Raw genomic sequence first — 18,857 nt, 5'->3', positions numbered from 1 at the left:
CTCACATTCTACCATCCCACCTTGATCACTGTTTAAGTGAGGTATTCAACTACCTGGTGTTTGAAGAGAGCCTCTTGATCTTTCAACATTTGATACTGCTGTATGAGTTGCTCATCTTGCATCTCTCTCCTCTTCCTCTCCTCACTGGAGTACAACTGGGAACTTCGCTGTGCTCGTTGCAAACACACATAGCACATTTCCTACAAACCCAAATTTCAGGACCAATCAATTTTCACATGTTACTTATCTGCCTTCACATTTCCTTCACAATGTCTCCAAAAGCAGAATGTATCAAGAAACATACATTATAAAAGAATTTATTAGTGACAATTAACCTAATGGGCTTTATAGAATGGATTCCACAAGTAACCAAAAGGGTTTATGAAATACTCACTTGGTCAGAAGTGTTTATAGCAACAGAAAATTAAAAGAGATTTCCTAACCCTATTTCTGTTAGCTGGTAGATCTTAACCAGTAAGTAGAGAGAGCACCATCCTGTAGGGGGCCCTGAATACTGGAGTCACACACATTATACATAAGAAAGATTTCCAGAATGTTCTTTGAAAGAAGAAGTCAGAGGAAGATGCTAACTGGGATTTACTTGTTTAAAGGTAGTACCTGTCCTGCCTTATTATGATCCTGGCAATCAGAAGCTGGAGATATTCTGAGCTTTGTTTCAGTGTCATTTTTCAGATAATCTGGAGCAGATAAACTGTAAAAACAATGCAATAGTAATTTTCTATTTTTCCTTTTTTAAAGTTTTTTTAATGATGCATTTTTCATAGGTACAACTTTAGGAATATAGTGGTTCTTTCCCCCATACCCGCCCTCCCACACCGACTCCCATTCTACCTCCTACTCCCTCTCCCATCCCATTCTTCATCATGGTTCATTTTTAGTTTAACTTTATATACAGAGGACCAACTCTGCTAAGTAAAGATTTCAACAGTTTGCAACCACACACACATACAACATATAAAGTACAGTTTGAGAACAAGTTTTGCAGTTTATTCTCATAGTACAACTCATTAAGAACAGAGTTCCTACATGGGGAGTAAGTACACAGTGACTTCTGTTGTTCACAATAGTAATTAATGTTTAACACAGTCTGATTTCTGAAGCAATGGTAATTTTAAACACAAGTATAAATTCAAGATAACAAAAATATCTCAGTAGTTTTCTTCAGAACAGCTGTATGTATGGAAATTAAGAATCCATACTTCATGTTAGATAAAGCTGGCTTTGAATCCCATCTTTATGGCTTACAAGGAGGTTGACATCAGACAAGCTGTATAATCTTGCAAAGTTCCAGTTATATATCCTGTGAAATGGGAACAAAATTTACACATCTCACAAAAAATATATTGAGAGCTTACATATGTACTGTTTTAGGCAGGGGGGACACAGTGAAGAACAAAACACCTGCAAAGACAATCCCTGACCTCACGGAATTTACATTCTGATAGGAGTTGACAGCAAATAATGAGACAAGTAAGTGGCCTCTATAGGATGTTCCGTGATAATAAGTGCCACGCAATGCTGGAGGAATGAAGTATTAAATAATAAACAGAATAGCTAGGGAAGTTCTCACCAAGAAAATGGCATTTAAGTAAACACCTAAAGGAAGTGAAGGAGCAAAAATGTAGATAGCTGAAAGAAAAGCTATGCCAGGTGAGCAAAAGAGTGCCAAGCCCTGAATGTGGGTCTGCCTGTGCTCAACGTGGCTAACAGGAGAGGAGGTGGGGGTGAGAAGTAGGAGAGAGATCAGAGACCTGGCAGGATCTTTCAGGCCATGGTAAGGACCTTTTGCCTTGAGTGAGAATGCGAAACCATTGGAGGGTCTTGAACAGTGGATGAGATCATCTAACTTACATTATATCTGCCATGTTGAGAGTAAACTAAATAGGGAAAATGACAGGATCAGAGAGAACAATTAGGAGACTATTCACCTGAATCAAGAAAAATAGATAGTGGCTTGGAGCAGGTAACAGTTGTAGAGTGATAAACGTAGCTGCATAAGATGCAGTTGACAGAATTTTCTGACTGGATACAAGTGCTTTTGCTTCCTCTCCATGCCACTAACTTGATGTATGTTCCCAGCCTCAATCCCCTGACACTTACAGTCCCATTCTCTTGACTGCACACAGGTCCTGGTTCCTTGTCCAAGACCAAGAACTGAGCCCTCACTAGGTGTAGTTATGGTTTCCAGCATATCAAGGTGACCAGAGCAAGAAGTTTTAATATTAATATAAATATTTGCTCTGAGTCTGTAGCTATACAATTTAAATGTCATAAAAATCATAAGATAAAGAAGTACACATAGGAAAAACTACACAAGATGAATTCTCAAAGCAAAATTGTCTCCAAAGCCAAAAAAGCACCTCTGTCAACAGACCAATAAATGAGGAAATTCACACCCAAGGAAACAAAAACAGCAAAGCTCCTGGGAAGAAGAAAATTTTAAACAAGTCCATTCACAATTGGAAGAGATAAAGAAAGATGTGGCAAGTAAACAAATATATTATGAAGTAATAAAATATGTAATATATTTAAAATGAAATATATAAAATTTTAAAAAGTGAACAAAATGAATACATAGTGGATTGATCCACCTAGAACTGGTAGAAATTCACTTGAAAATAAAACTGAGATTATCACCTAAAACATAGTTCAAAGATAAATGTTTTTAAAAGGTGAGAAACAGGGCCGGCGCCATGGCTCACTAGGCTAATCCTCCACCCACGGCACCAGCACTCTAGGTTCTAACCCCGGTTGAGGCGCCGGATTCTGTCCCGGTTGCTCCTCTTCCAGTCCAGCTCTCTGCTGTGGCCTGGGAAGGCAGTGGAGGATGGCCCAAGTCCTGGGGCCCTGCACCCGCATGGGAGACCAGGGGGTGGCACCTGGCTCCTGGCTTCCAATCGGCACAGTGCACCAGCCAAGGCAGCCATTTTGGGGGTAAACCAACAGAAGGAAGATCTTTATCTCTGCCTCTCTCTCTCACTGTCTAACTCTGTCCAAAAAAAAAAAAAAGTTGAGAAACAGAGAACAGATTTAGAAGCTGAAATACACATTTAATGGGAGTGATTGAATTATGTAATAAATGGAATGACAGAATAATAATCTAGAAGATAATGGATAAGAACTTTCAGAACATCGTGATTCCTAAGAATAGTAAAATAATAATAATATCAGAAAAGAAGAAAAACCCCTAAAAACAGAAGAAAAATTAATAACTAGATTAACCCAAGCTTCTCATCAGGACAACTGCCAGAAGAAAATGGAATAATGTCATTAAAGTGTTGAAGGAAAGTAACTATGAGCGAAGAACTGGCATTGAAGAGTGACAACATAGTAAGAATCTTTTTAAGCAAGACCAAAAAAAAGTATATTGAAAAGACAGGAACTTCTACCAAAACAATTATTATAGGATACACTTTAGTAAGAAGGAAAATGAATACTGGAGGAATGGCAGGAATATAAGAAACAAAGGTGAGTAAAAGAAATTGGTAAAATGTGTTGGTAAACCTAAATGATTTTTGATCATAAAATAACAATAATAATAATAATGTATAGACTTACAAGCAAATTGAACAAAAGTTCTAGATAAAAATATGGAAAGTTTGGAAGATAGAATTTCTAAGATAACTCAAAACATGCTAAAGAAATGTGACCAACCCAACAGAACAGAAAAAAGGAGAATAATAAATAGAAAATACAAAACCAGATGTGAAGACAGGTCTGAGTATACCATAGCTACAATTGAACAGTAAAGTCCAGATCGAATTGAAAAGCATCCAAATACACGTTGTTAACAAGAGACACAATTAAAATAATAAAACACACAAAAAATGAAAACAAATGGCATAAAAAGGATATTCCAAGTAAAAATTAACCAAATGCTGCATAGTTAATCAGATAAAACATACTTGAAGGTAAAAGCTTTCAGTAGAAACAAAAGGTATTTTAAAATGATAAAAGGAACAATCTAAAAAAAAAATCATGGATATGTATGGAATAAAATACATTGCTCAAGAAGCAAAAATCAATCTAACTACAGAAAAAACACATCACCAACTGAATAATTTTTAACATCTCTCTCAGAGGAAAGCTAACAAGGATTTTAGAACTTTTAACAATTTATTTAATAAGATTTAGCTAATATCAAAATATATAGTAAGTTTTATCCAAGAAATACAACACAATTTATCTTACAAGGTTTATCTAATATCAAAATATATAGTAAGTTTTATCCAAGAAATATAACACAATCTCTTCAAGTAGGCCTAGAATAAGTATTCAAGTCACAAAGGCAGGCTCAACAAATTACAAAGTTCCAAATAACTAATATTGAATGAAATAGACATCATATAAAATAAGAAAGTAGTCCTCTCAAATCTCCATTCATTTGAAAAATCAAAATCTTCTAAATAGCCAATGGACTAAGTAATGGATGAGCCTACAATCCTTTACCGCAATTCCAAAATAACAAATGCTCTGAAGACCCTGACTTCGCTGGTCATTTTTTGTAACTTTGTGTTCCTTGTTCATGCTTTCCATTCCATCTTTTATTTCATATGTTGAGAAATAAAATACTATCTTATATTCCATATTTTATATCATTCAAGTCCAAAACCTCAGAAGTTCAGTTTTTCCACGCTTTGTTTCTGGCAGCTCTCATTATGTAACTTGTTTCCCATAGTCTCTGTAATTTTGGATTGTGACCTCATATTTGGCCCAACTTAATCTATCAAAAGTCATAGGATGGGGCCAGTGCTGTGGCAGAGTGGGTGGGGCCACTGCTCTAGAGTGCTGGCATCCATATAGGTGCCGGTTCAAATCCCAGCTGCTCTGCTTCCAATACAGCTCTCTGCTATGGCCTGGGAAGGCAGGGGAAGATGGCCCATGCTCTTGGGCCCCTGTGCCCATGTGGGAGACCCAGAAGTAGCTCCTGGTTCCTGGCTTCAGATCAGCCCAGCTCCAGCTGTTGCGGCCAATTGGAGAGTGAACCAGTGGATGGAAGACCCCTCTGTCTCTCTGTCTCTCTCTCTCTGTCTCTCTCTCTCTGCCCTTCCTTCTCTCTCTGTGTAACTCTTTCAAATAAATAAATCTTTTAAAAAAAATTCATAGGCGGGGCCAGCACTGTGGCATAGCAGATAAAGCCACCGTCTGCAGTACTGGCATCCTATTTGGACACCAGTTTGAGTCCTGGCTGCTCTACTTCCTATCCAGCTCTTTGCTATGGCCTGGGAAAGCAATAGAAGATGGCCTAAGTCCTTGGGCCCCTGCACCCACATGAAAGACTACGAAGAAGCTCCTGGCTCCTGGCTTCAGAACGGCCCCGCTCTGGCTGTTGTCGCCATTTGGGGAGTAAACCAGCTAACCAAAGATTTCTCTTTCTCTCTCTGCCTCTGCTTCTCTGTAACTCTTTCAAATAAATAATCTTTAAAAAAAAAAAAAGTCATAGGAGCCTGGGTTGAGAATAGGATCCCTTACAGCAGAAGTAGACGAATGTTTTCTATAAATGGCCAGAGAGTAAAGATTTGACTTTTGAAGGTCTAGTGATCTCTTAGACAACTAGTAGTTGTAGTTAATATACAAATGAATGGACTTGGCTGTGTTCCAATAAAATTTATTTACAAAAACAAGTGGCGTGCTGGGATTTGACTCCCATAGGACCTTTTCAGAATATTTAGAGCACCAGAACTCTTTATTTTTAAAATAAACTTTTAAGCCCCAGAGCCTAGGGTGAGCAAGGGGTACAGAGACTGTTGATTGATCTTCATGGTTTGGTTTTTAAAAAAAACCTATCAGAAGCAACTCCCATAATGAGGTAATAAGAAATGTGTCACATTTCTGGATACAATGTTCCAAGAGAATTCATCCAGATATTTTAAAAAATTTTCTAAATTGGAGGGAAATTTTCATTGACTTACTAAATACCACTGTACCCTTCATTCCTAGCCTAATTTGCACTTCCTACCATAGTCCCTGTTGTTAATCATGGTACCATCTTCCCCAGTGACCCAAGCCAAAATCTAGGGTCAACCTTGACTCCTATTTTTTTTTCTATTTATTTATTTATTTATTTATTTATTTGAAAGTCAGAGTTACAGAGAGAAAGAGAAGGAGAGGCAGAGAGAGAGTGAGAGGTCTTCCATCCACTGGCTCACTCTCCAATTGACCGCATTGCTCGGAGCTGGGCTGATCTGAAGCCAGGAGCCAGGAGCTTCTTCTGGGTCTCCCACGTGGACATGGGGGCCCAAGGACTTGGACCATCTTTCACTGCTTTCCCAACCATAGCAGAGAGCTGGATCAGAAGTGGAGCAGCCAGGACTTGAACCAGTGCCCATATGGGATGCCAGCACTTCAGGCGGTGGCTTTACCAGCTACACCACAGCGCCAGCCCTGACTCCTTTTTCTTAATACTTAATTAGCTAACCACCCAGCCCTGCTGTTCCTACCTCCAAAACAGCCTAATCTAAAACTTTCTCTCTGATATCAGTTTCATACACTTATTATCTCTCCCTGGACCAATTGTACTCAATTGTTAAGCAGTGAAACTCACTCCCCCCCACACACTTACTTTAAACAAATTGTACCAAAGCACAATATATAAAAGAAGGAAGCAGCACACACGCTCCAGTGAGTGAAGGAATAGAGCCCCGAGTCCCATCCATACGTCAGCAGTCTCATCCTGTGACATGGTTCTCAAGGCCCACTGAGGAGCATTAGGGATATTTGTTGAAAACAAATGACTAGACTATTGCCTTAATCTCCTAAATTGCGCTGAATCTTTCCACTTTATTATGGCTCTTCTAAAAAAGCTATATCCTGTCTCTCTATATCATTTTTACTCTTCTGAAAAAAATATTTTTTCAAAATGAAAATTTAATCATGTTCTGAAATCCTCATCCTAGTGTTTGGAGACTTAGACAGATTCACAAATCAGATAAGATACATTTTAAACTTCCATGCACCACATGACTCAGAAAAAAATCCAAAACAAAAAGGTGAATTGAGAAAATATTTTATATATGCTCCAGAAAACTATTCATATCTAAAGTATATTACCTTTTCTTTGAAAGAAATATAATTTTCTTCTATGAAAAGAATACTAAACCTCCTAATATAAAAAAAGATTCAAACATAAAATTTCAAAAGAGCTACTAATGGTTTGTTACAAATAAATACAAAATCATTAGAGATATAAAATTAAATTAAATTAAAATGTAAAATTAAAACAACGAAATACCACATTTCACCTATTATAGTAAAACAATATCTTACAATGTAATGTATAGCATTAGCAAAGCTATAGAAAAGATGACAGTCATATATCTACTTACTGGGAGGGTAACTGGCAATGTGTATCAAAGGTATAAGAAACAGACTCATCTACTTCTTTTATAAAAGCTACTTGTAAAATTATTTACATATATACTTATTTACTTGAGAAACAGAGGGTGACAGAGACAGACAGAGGCAGATAGACAGAGCTCCCATTCATTGGCTCACTCCCCAAATTCCTGCAATGGGTCACTCTGGGTCAGGCCAACGCTGGGAGCCAATAACCCAATCCTTGTTGCCCAGTGTGGGTGGCAGGGACCCAGCTACTTGAGCCATTACCTGTTATCTCCCAGGATATGCATTAACGGGAAGCTGGAATGAGAGGAGAGTTGGGACTCAAACCCAGGCACTCCAACCATCATCTTAACTACCAGATCAAACACTTGCCCCTCAGGTACCTCTGGTATTTGAAATTGAACTTCAAGGGCCAGCGCTGCGGCTCAGTAGGTTAATCCCACACCTGCGGCACCAGCACGCGGGCACCGGTTCTGGTCCCAGCTGCTCCTCTTCCGATCCGGCTCTCCTGTGGCCTGGGAGAGCAGTACAGGATAGCCCAAGTCCTTGGGCCCCTGCAAGAGACCCAGAAGAAGCTCCTGGCTCCTGGCTTCTGGCTTCGGATCAACGCGGCTCCGGCCATTGCGGCTATTTGAGGAGTGAACCAATGAAAGGAAGACCTTTTTCTCTGTCTCTCCCTCTCACTGTCTATAACTCTACCTCTCAAATAAATAAATAAAAATGTTTGGCCGGTGCCGCGGCTCAATAGGCTAATCCTCCACCTGCGGTGCTGGCACCCTGGGTTCTAGTCCTGGTCGGGGCGCCGGATTCTGTACCAGTTGCCCCTCTTCCTGTCCAGCTCTCTGTTATGGCCCGGGAGTGCAGTGGAGGATGGCCCAAGTGCTTGGGCCCTGCACCTGCAAGGGAGACCAGGAGAAACACCTGGATCCTGGCTACAAATCAGCGCGGTGCTCTGGCCGCAGCGGCCATTGGAGGGTGAACCAACAGAAAAAGGAAGACCTTTCTCTCTGTCTCTCTCTCTCACTATCCACTCTGCCTGTCAAAAATTTTTTTTAAAAATCTTTAAAAAATGAAATTTAACTTCAAAATTTATCCTATGTAATATTCATATGTGTGCAAATAATTATGTGTAATTATATGTCATATTTTAATATTAAATATATGTACAGCCATGTACAGCCAAACAGGATATTAGTTACACAAAATATTTCTTTTATATATATTAATTATTTATTAATTTTTCTGGAAGATTTAAAGCCATAAGAAACTCTTTACCACTCATCATTAAGTGTAACAAAGTTTCATACATTATGATCTCAATTTTATTTAAAAGGTGTGATTGCTTTAAGTGTTTATATATGTATGCATTGCATATTCACTGAAATGAAGGCTATATTCCATGGTGTCAACAGAAAGCTTCCTCTATATCGTGGCATTATGAGTGATTTATTAATAACGCTTGCTTTTCTTATTTTTTCAAACTTTCTGTGATAAACATGTATTATTCTAATAATCATTACAACAAAAAAACATTGTTTGGTCAACTTCTACAGGAAACTGTAACTAACAACCCCCAACAATTAATTATTCTCTTCTTTTTAGCCACTGTGCTTTCTTTTGTTGTCTTCATCATGTGCACTATTTCTTTAATGTCAATCTCCCTACAAAACACTAAGCTTTATAAATATTTAGTTCCGTATCTCAGGGACTAGAATAGTACCTGGCACACACTGGTGGCTCAATGTTTGCTGCATAGGATTAAGTCCCAAAGTACTAGACACTTAAATCTCAATTATTTCTTAACAGTGAAATTATCCAAAATAAGCATGTTTGGTTTTCAATGAAATTTTAGTTATCCACAAATACATAAATTATACATATGATAGTTGAGAAATTATACACTAATACATTAAAATTGACAGCACAGTGCAAGGTATATAGTCATTAGGTGCTTGAGAGCAGTTAACTGACATGAACTCTTTAAAAGTATCCTAATCAAAGACAGAAGGATAAAATTAAAAGGTCTTGTGACATATATCACAAGAGGAACACTTATCCATGATAAATTATAATGAATTGATTCATCCAAAGAATGTTTATTAAGAACTAATGGAAGGGCCGGCACTGTGGTAAAGCCAACCCTTGCAGTGCCGGCATCCCTAATGGGTGCCAGTTCGAGTCCCAGCTGTTTCACTTCTGATCCAGCTCTCTGCTGAGGCCTGGGAAAGCAGTAGAAGATGAACCAAGTAGAAGATGCCGCACCTGCTTGGGAGACCCAGAAGAAGCTCCTGGCTCCTGGCTTCAGATCGGCACTGCAGTGATTCTTTTTCATGCTGCATGTATATGGCTTTCACACTATATTGTGAGCCTTGGTCATCTCTACTATCCCCATCACTTTATCATATAGCACGTCCTCAAGAACACTGGCTAAATGAGGTGGGCATTTTAACACAGTGACTTAAGCTGCCTCTTCATATGCCAACATCTTGTGGTGGAATGAGAAGGTGAGAAGATGAGAAGGTAGAAGGTCATGCCAAGATGGCCGCTGACAACAGAAACTGCCTGGCAACAGGCCGTGATTGGATGGCTTCGGAAACCACATGACAACAGGGCCTGACTGGCAACAGGCTGTGATTGGATGGCTTTGGAAACTGCCTGGCAACAGGCTGTGATTGGTTAGGGCACAGACCGCCCCTTGACCGGATTGGCTGTCTTGGCTATATAAGCTGTTGTAGCAACTGAAATAAATGAGTCTGCAGGCTGCTTGCCTCCGGCCTGCTTTCACCCAACTCCTGGGGTCTGTGTGGTGACTCTGTGCCTCTTGCCCCTACCATGCTCCTCCTCTCAGAAACGAATGCACCGCAACAACATCTCATATCAGAGTGCCTGAGTTTGAGCTTTACTTCCTCTTCCTATCCAGCTTCCTGCTCATGAACATTCTGGAGGCAGCAAATGTGGCTCAACTACTTGGATCCCTGTCACCCACATGAGAGACTTGGGTGGAATTCCTGGCTCCTGGCTCCAGCCTGGTCCAATCATGATAGTCAAAGATATTTGGGAATAAACCAGTGGATGGAAGATCTTTATCTCTATGTCACTCTGCCTTCAAATAAAAAAATAAATAACACTTTGAAATATTGGATAAATAGAAGAATGAACAATTACTTAAATTTCCTGCACATCAAGAAATGACTCAAAATTTATTTTGTAAAGTACAACAGAAAAAAAAAGTCAACGCATTACCTTTCAGGATTTATGTTCTTCCCACCACCTCCATTTGGCTCAGACTTGTCCAGCAAGCTGACATTTGTCACTTTGGCAGGGGGGATAGCTTGTCTATCTCGAAGTCTCTTGGACAAAGAGGCCTCTGTGGGGAAATAAAAATGAATGGAAGTGAGTTTCCTTCCAACTTTCAAATGACTAAATGGATAGTGCAACAGCACAGATAAACTCTGATAGTTTTAACTAAGGAAACTTCTATATAACATATAATCTATCTTGAAATGATTGCTCCTTGATTTATTGTGATCTAAAACATATTTAGACAGCACTGTGCCAGACATGTAGAGGATACAAAGACTTTACCCTTAAAGATCTTTCCATAGACAGCAGAGGAGAGAAAAATAAGATATAAACCAAAAAAAGTGAGATCTCCTATTTGAGAGGTCTTATGCAACACTACAGTTAAATGTTTTACATATGTTGTATAAATAAATAGAAAATTAGGAGCCAGCATTGTAGCAACAGGTTAAGCCAATGCCTGCAATGCCAGCATCCCATATGGGTGCCAGTTCAAGTCCCAGTTGCTCCACTTCCAATTCGGCTCCCTGCTAAGGTGCCTAGGAAAGCAGAAAAAGATGGCCCAAATCCTTGGGCCCTTGTACCCATATGGGAAACATGGATGAAGCTCCTGACTCCTGGATTAGGCCTGGCCCAACCTTGGCCATTGCAGCCATTTGGGAAGTGAACCAGCAAATAGAATTTCTCTCTCTCTCTCTCTCTGTAACTCTGCCTTTTAAATAAATAAAATAAATAACAAGTAAATAAATAAATAAAGAGAAATCTAGGATAAAATATCTAAATCTCAAACAGGATATGACACATTTAAAGAAGACAGAAACCATTTCAAAAGTCAATGATAAGTTTTCATGCAGGAAGTGCAATGTAAAATGGGGTTGAGATAAACTGAAAAAAAAAAAAGGTGTTCCAGGCTGGAAGAAAAGAGCGAATACATGGATGAAGTCAGGTCAGGGAAGGACAAAGCCTATTAGAATATGAATAGACAGTTTTGCTCAAAGAAGGAATCTGTAGGGAATGGAGAAACAAAAGTATGTGAATACTAAGCCAAAAATTTATAGGTGATCCTGTTGGCCACATACAAAAAATCAACATCCACAAGTCAGTGTGTACCCATTGGTATGTTTTGTTTGGGCTCATCAGCACATTTTGTTGCAATATTAGTTGTCAATATCTAACAATCAATAGATTCACATGAAAGTCAAGACCTCTATTTCTCTTGAAAAATCAGAAGACTGATATCACTTGGCCCACATTTCCATGAAGCCACAATCTGCTCAGAGGAACAATCTTCAAAGTGCGTTCTGACAAGCACTAAAGGCTTCCAGAACTCTGAAAATGTCTTCAGAATCCCAGGGTTTTCTTCATATGTGCCAGCCAAAACAACATATCACAACAGATTAAATACAGATGCAGATATGAGAAACCAGCTGTTTCTACAGATGGAAAACTTCCACTCTTCACTTTTCGTTTTTTAAAAATGTTATTTAAGGGTGAGCATTTGGTGCAGTCACAAAGACGCCACTTGAGATGCCCAGATCCCATACCATGCCTGGGTTTGAGTTCTGGCTCCACTCATTATTCCAGTTTCCTGATAATGTTCACCCCAAGAGGCAGCAGTGTTGGCTCAAGTGGTTGAATCCCTACCACCCATATGGGAGACTCAGACTGGGTTCCAGGCTTCTATCTTTGGCCTAATCTAGCCCTGACTGTTACAGGCACTGGAGAAGTGAGACCGCAGTTGGAAGATCTCTGCTTGTCTATCTATGTCTCTGTCTCTGTCTTGCCCTCTCTGCCTTTTAAATAAAATAATGATAATAATAACAATAAATATAACAGGTATTAACTTTTGAAAATGCTACTTACACTAACATGTTTCCCTATCATCTTATCCCACCTAATTCCTCCATTCACATTACCTGCCTGGATCCTGTAATCTTCTGAGTTTTGAACCCTTTAAGCTATGAGGAGCCATCAAACACGACAGTTTAAGAGCCTGATGCTCATAGCATCTAAAACTCATAAAGTGGTTAAGGTGAGATACAAAATCCCTTATGAACTCTACTTTTGCAGTAAGCAGACCCCAAACAAGACAACTTACCACCTCGAAACATCACGCAATCACATTTCTCTGTCCAGAATACTATTGCTAATAACAATTTTGATATTTGCTAGAGAAAAGAATACAGTGATCATTCATGTAACTTTATTGACTTTATATGAGTTACTAAGCAATACGGCTGGGTTCATAAGCAATAAACAGTGACAGATTATCACTGGAAAACTTTGGCCTACCTCTGGCACCTTCTTTGTCTGACTGGTCTTTCAACTTGTACTTCCTTTGTCTATTCTCTCCACCTTCTTCTGCAATCGTCTCCAGAGGTGGTTTATTCTCTGTCTCCTTGAACTCAATCCTAAGAACAAGCCAAGATATTTGTCTCTGAACTAGGCCTTAATAGTCGACCTTGTGAACTCTCATTTATGGGAAGCAACCCAGCCAGTTCGTTGATTTTGAAATTAGCCCACTTCCTTCAAGGGAGTGAGTGCTTTGATTTGCCAAGTACATATCACTAACTCATTCTGTTTGAAGCTAAGTCTGGGAGCTTAACAATAGCTTCCTCCCTCTATACAATGGTTTCAAAAGCAACTTGATTCAGGCTACTTTAAAAAAATTGTGGGGGCCGGTGCTGTGGCGTAGCTGATAAAGCTGCTGCCTGCAGTGCCAGTATCCCACAGGGGCACCAGTTCAAGACCCGGCTGTTCCACTTCTGATCCAGCTCTCTGCCATGGCCTGGGAAAGCAGTAGAAGATGTTCCAAGTACTTGGGCCCCTGCACCAGCGTGGGAGACCCGGAAGAAGCTCCTGGCTCCTGGCTTCGGATAGGCATAGCTCTGACCGTTGCTGCCAATTGGGCAGTGAACCAGCGGATGGAAGACCTCTCTCACTCTTTCTCTCTCTCTGCCTCTCCTTCTCTCTGTGTGTAATTCTGACTTTCAAGTAAAATGAATAAATCTTTTAAAAAGATTGTGGATAGATAAAAAGTTTACTTTGGTACAAAACAATTTTGAAAACTACACACAGTTTTTTCATAATATGCATTTTCTATGAACTTTTTAAAGATCCTTTGTATATAGAGAAACTGCTTTGAAGACCCCAAGTTAAATTTCTAGTTTTGGTTTCAGTTTGAATTTTTCAAAGTCCTTTCTAATTCTGTAACCAGAAGTCATGGGAGTGATACAGTGAAGAGTGGTTACTGCAAAGCTTGAAAGCAAGGATTCATAGCCTGAGAGACAAAGTATAACCTGAAATAACCTTTTCTTTCTCGCCTCTTTATCGCCCCAACACCACCACCCCCATCTCTTTCACAAAAGGCAAAAATGAAGGACATGCAGACATATTTCAAGGCAGAAGTGATGAGTATTTGACTGGTGCATCTTTTCTTTGGCCTCAGGGATGGAGTATTGAGTTGGAGTTGAGAAGGCAGGGGTGTCCAGTAAATTCAATGACCAAATTCACATCAATAAAACACCAACAAATGTTTTGACTATTCGAGTTCTCATATCCATTTCTAGGCTCTTGAAATGACAGAAGCCTCTATTTCTGTTGCTTGTTCTACTACAATTATTTTCTGCTGGAGTGTTTATGCCAAACTGTGTCAAAGGGAACAGCCAAAATTGCTTTCCAAAACAATCAAAGTAAAATTATTATGAATCTTTGGATTTTTTAATGAGTAAGGCAACATGGTTCAATGGAAACAATCAGGAGCCATTGTCCTATTTCTGGCTTTGCCACTCACGAACATACAGCCATTTTGTCTGCAATGTGAAGGGTTGCACTTATTCTCTTAAGGTTTATTCTGGTCTTCATATGATTTGTCTGAGACATGCGTTATAAAGCTCTCCAAGGAGGGATTTGTTCCCAACCAACAGACAAAATAGGGTGTCCCAGACTCGAAAAATATAATAAAGACTGACGTTTGGTGCAGTGGTTAAGACATCACTTGGGATGACCACATTCCACATTAGAGTGCCTGGGTTTGTGTCCCAGCTCTACTCCCAATTCCAGCTTTCTGATAGCGTACACTCTGGGAGGCAGCTGGATATTGCTCAAATGGTTGAGTCCCTATGCCATATGGGAGACCTGGATTGAGCTCTAGGCTCCTAGATTCAGCCTGGTCCAACCCTAGCTATTACAGGCATTTAGGGAGCACATCAGCAGATAGGAGACCTAAGTGCATCTCTCTTTCAAATAAAGTGGAAAAAAAAAAAAGGTTAAAATAATAATAAAAATCCAGGTTGGCACTGAGGTGTACTGAGTAGGGTCTCCGCCTGCGACACTGACATCACATATGGGTGCCGGTTTGTGTCCTGGATGCTCTATTTCAGATCCAGATCCCTGCTGATGTGCCTGGGAGAGCAGTGGAAAATGGCCCAAATGGTTGGGCCCCTGCACCCATGTGGCAGACCCAGAAGTACCTCCTGCCTTCTGGCTTCAAAAGGCCTAACTCTGGCCATTGCTGTCATTTGGGGAGTGAGCCAGCAGATGGAAGATCTCTTTCTCTCTCTCTGTAACTCTGCCTTTCAAATAAATAAATCTTTGAAAACAGAAAGAAAGAAAGAAAGAAAGAAAGAAAGAAAGAAAGAAAGAAAGAAAGAAAGAAAGAAAGAAAGAAAGGGAGGGAGGGAGGGAGGGAGGGAGGGAGGGAGGGAGAGAGAAAGGGAGGGAGGGAGAGAGAAAGGGAGGGAGGGAGAGAGGGAGGGGCTGGCACTGTGGCATAGTGGGTAAAAGCGCCACCTGCAGTGCCAGCATCCCATATAGGCACCAGTTTGAGTTCCAGCCGCTCCACTTCCGATCCAGCTCTCTGCTATGGCCTGGGAAAGCAGTAGAAGATGGTGTAAGTCCTCAGGCCCCTGCACCCACGTGGGAGACCTGGAAGAAGCTCCAGGCTCCTGGCTTCACATCAGTGCAGCTCCAGCCCTTGTGGCCAACTGGGGAGTGAACAGCGGATGGAAGACCTCTCTCTCTCTCTCTCTCTCTCTCTCTCTCTCCCCCCTCCTCTGTGTAATTCTGACTTTCAAATAAATGAATAAATCTTTAAAATAAAAAAAAAGAAAGGGAGGAGGGAGGGTGGTAAGGAAGGAAGGAAAGAAGGAGGGAAGGAAGGAAGGAGAGAGGGAGGGAGGGAGGGAGGGAAGGAAGGAAGGAAGGAAGGAATATTCTAAATGCCCACTGTCATTTAACTACAGAATGTAGATGCAATAAACTCTTCTTTGCATTGAGAGAGAAACAGAGAGTATGCACTAAAAGGAGAATGAACTATAAAAGATGGATAAACACTGCCTAATCAGATCAACAGATCAGCGCGGGGGAGCTGGTGCCTGGAAGAATGCACAAAACAAAGCACTCACCTTGGAAACGCAAGTGCACTGCTGGGCCGCTTCCCAACAGCCTCTCTGCTGGACAACACTGAGTCCATAGTGCCAGGCCTCTGGGGGACAGAGACAAAGGAAGGTTACACCTTGGCTGTGGTCCAGGACGCAGACAAATCAGGAATTGCAGACTGTCTCAAAGGCAAAGCTACCATGATACCTCATACTGTTATGTTCTCTCAGCGCTTAGAAATCCAGAGCTTAAGATCCAGCGAGAAATAATCCCAATTCATCAAAATAGCCACCCTGGGTAGCTGCATAGCAATTCCATTCATGCTGCCTTTTCTCAAATCATTTTTTCTTTAGAAACTGCCTTTACAGTTTCTGATACACTTTTTAAGAGGAGAGCAGACTCCTTCAAACTATCAGAAAAATGAGCAGAAAAATGCCCCTCTTGACCCAAATGACTATCTAGTCAGGCACTTAAGAGAAAGGTTGTGGAGTTCGATGGGCTCACATTCAAATCCCCATGATGCTTCCAATATGTGGCCTTGGGCCCTAGGTTTTTGGGAATCATAATAAGATCTAATTCCTAGGACTTTTCTGAGGTATACTATGTTTGAGTATACTATGTGGTATACTATGTCAGTCACATACTAATCACTCAACAAATATCTATTGTAATTATTATGTAATAACCATATTATTATGTTTAGAAAAACATGAAATTTTTGTTTGGGATGAATGCCATAGCTTACGAAAGACTTTGAAGAAAATTCTCAATCAAAGCTCCTAGAAGTGTTTCATTTAAAAGAGCAGCATTACTGAAATAAGCACACAACTTCCCAAGATGATTCTACATAACAATACTCAGGTTTAAACTAAACTATGGGACATTTGAGAATAAACCCATCACTCCTGCCATTTTATAGCAGTTTCCCAAAATATGCTTTATAGAGTTAGAGATATTCATGAGTACTGGGTTGACCTAGAGTTCATGATCAAATACGCTTGGGCAGTTCAACCAGCTGCTTCACAGCCAGACTTTTCAGCTGCATTCACATCTCGGCGTGCTTTGTGCTTCTGTCCCTGAGGGTGACTGACACAATCAACAGTTCTCAATCTGCTTTGTCCTCTTTTTTTGTAAAATCTCTCTCAGGACTGCTTATTGTGGGAAATGCTCCTTGAGTTCAGCAGGTCAGGCATAATGCCCCCTTCTCTTTTAAACCCATACTGCAACCACAAAGTTCAGTGGAACCTCTGAGACTTAGAGATGCGCTCGCTGCTTTGCTCTGTGTGCTTCTACTTTCCACACACAAGGCTGGCATCCCTCTTAGTCATCCTGTATGAAAGCAGACTGTGCAGAAAACACCAAGAGCCTCATTACGCACATCTCCATCACCTCTACATCCACCCCAGATCTCCGTGAAAGGAGACATCAGAATTAGATAACATTCATGGTCCTGTCATTTATAAATCAGGCTTTTGCTTTATGGAATATAGGATCATATAACATGCTGTGAAAATTCACTTCGACTGTTAGTTCCTATAGGTGTGCTTAAGGCATATTAATTATTCAACAAATCCTACTGATTGACTTCTTCATTGCTACCTTATGCTGTGCTATGACCAACTTAGCATGAAAGTCACACCTGCTACTTAGTAGTTAACAATGGAATATGTCTAGACAGGTTACTTAAAGGCTAACAAGGATGGCCAATTATGCCAATTATGAAACTTCTACAACATGACACTAAAAGCCAAAGATTCAAGAGTCCTGGAAAAAAAAGTCATGGAAATGGAATTAAAATATAAATTTATTTTAGTTCAAAAATATTGAAATCCATGTGGGTGTTTCATAATACACATTTTCCATTAACTTTTTGAAGACCATTTTTATTCATGCATTTCAAATGCTTGACACCAAAGTAAACTCATCTTTTAATTCCACGTTCCATGAATTCTTGAAGTATATTCATATACTTCCATGATCTGAATTAGATTTTGTCATAAACTTTCATTAAAATAAAACAGAACTAGCAAAAACTGAATAATTAAGAAGACTGGGCTTGAACCCAAGTTCCTGCACTTATTGGCACCCCAATCTCAGGCTTCCCACACAACCTCTCTGAACCCCCATTTTTCACTTGATGATAACAAGGGAAAGTTGATTTTATAATGCTTGACACTCAAATGAAAAAAGACATGTGGAAGAACATTTTTAACTACAAAAGGCTTTTAAAATGTTCAGAATTTATGTTTTTAATCAGCATTAACTCCTTTTTTTATTTTTATTTTTTAATTTTTGACAGGCAGAGTGGACAGTGATAGAGAGAGACAGAGAGAAAAGTCTTCCTTTTTGCCGTTGGTTCACCCTCCTATGGCCACTGCGGCTGGTGCACCACACTGATACGAAGCCAGGAGCCAGGTGCTTCCTCCTGGTCTCCCATGCGGGTGCAGGGCCCAAGCACTTGGCCATCCACCTCTGCACTCCCGGGCCACAGCAGAGAGCTAGACTGGAAGAGGGGCAACCGGGACAGAATCCAGCACCCCAACCAGAACTAGAACCTGGGGTGCCAGCGCCGCAAGGTGGAGGATTAGCCTATTGAGCCGCAGTGCTGGCCAGCATTAACTCCTAACAGCTTAAAGTTCTTATGACTTTATAATCTTTCTTGTGAAAAAGTTAATCAACTATAACCAAGTGCTTCTGTCAACTTGTAGTAACTGTCACTTAAAATACATCAAGCTGAGTTCTTCTTAATGATATCACACATATAGATGACTCAGAGCTACAATTGAGAATCGGGTTAGGAGAAGGCAAACAATTTA

The 18,857-nt window shown here is 40.1% G+C and overlaps 1 protein-coding gene across 1 annotated transcript in view; it reads right to left on the bottom strand.

Moving 5' to 3' along the window:
* Positions 1–18,857, bottom strand: part of CCDC81 (coiled-coil domain containing 81) — a 58,728-nt gene that overhangs the window by 22,109 nt on the left and 17,762 nt on the right. Inside the window, exons 4-8 of the mRNA XM_062196844.1 lie at positions 16,068–16,149; positions 12,955–13,073; positions 10,606–10,729; positions 619–712; positions 54–200 (exon numbers count right to left, since the gene is read on the bottom strand). Of these exons, the coding sequence (XP_062052828.1) occupies positions 54–200; positions 619–712; positions 10,606–10,729; positions 12,955–13,073; positions 16,068–16,149 (566 nt within the window). The remainder of the gene's footprint in view (positions 1–53; positions 201–618; positions 713–10,605; positions 10,730–12,954; positions 13,074–16,067; positions 16,150–18,857) is intronic.

Source organism: Lepus europaeus, chromosome 7 (assembly GCF_033115175.1).
Source record: "Lepus europaeus isolate LE1 chromosome 7, mLepTim1.pri, whole genome shotgun sequence".
Taxonomy (NCBI): Eukaryota; Metazoa; Chordata; class Mammalia; order Lagomorpha; family Leporidae; genus Lepus; species Lepus europaeus.
This window is presented reverse-complemented; position numbering and strand designations above follow the sequence as displayed.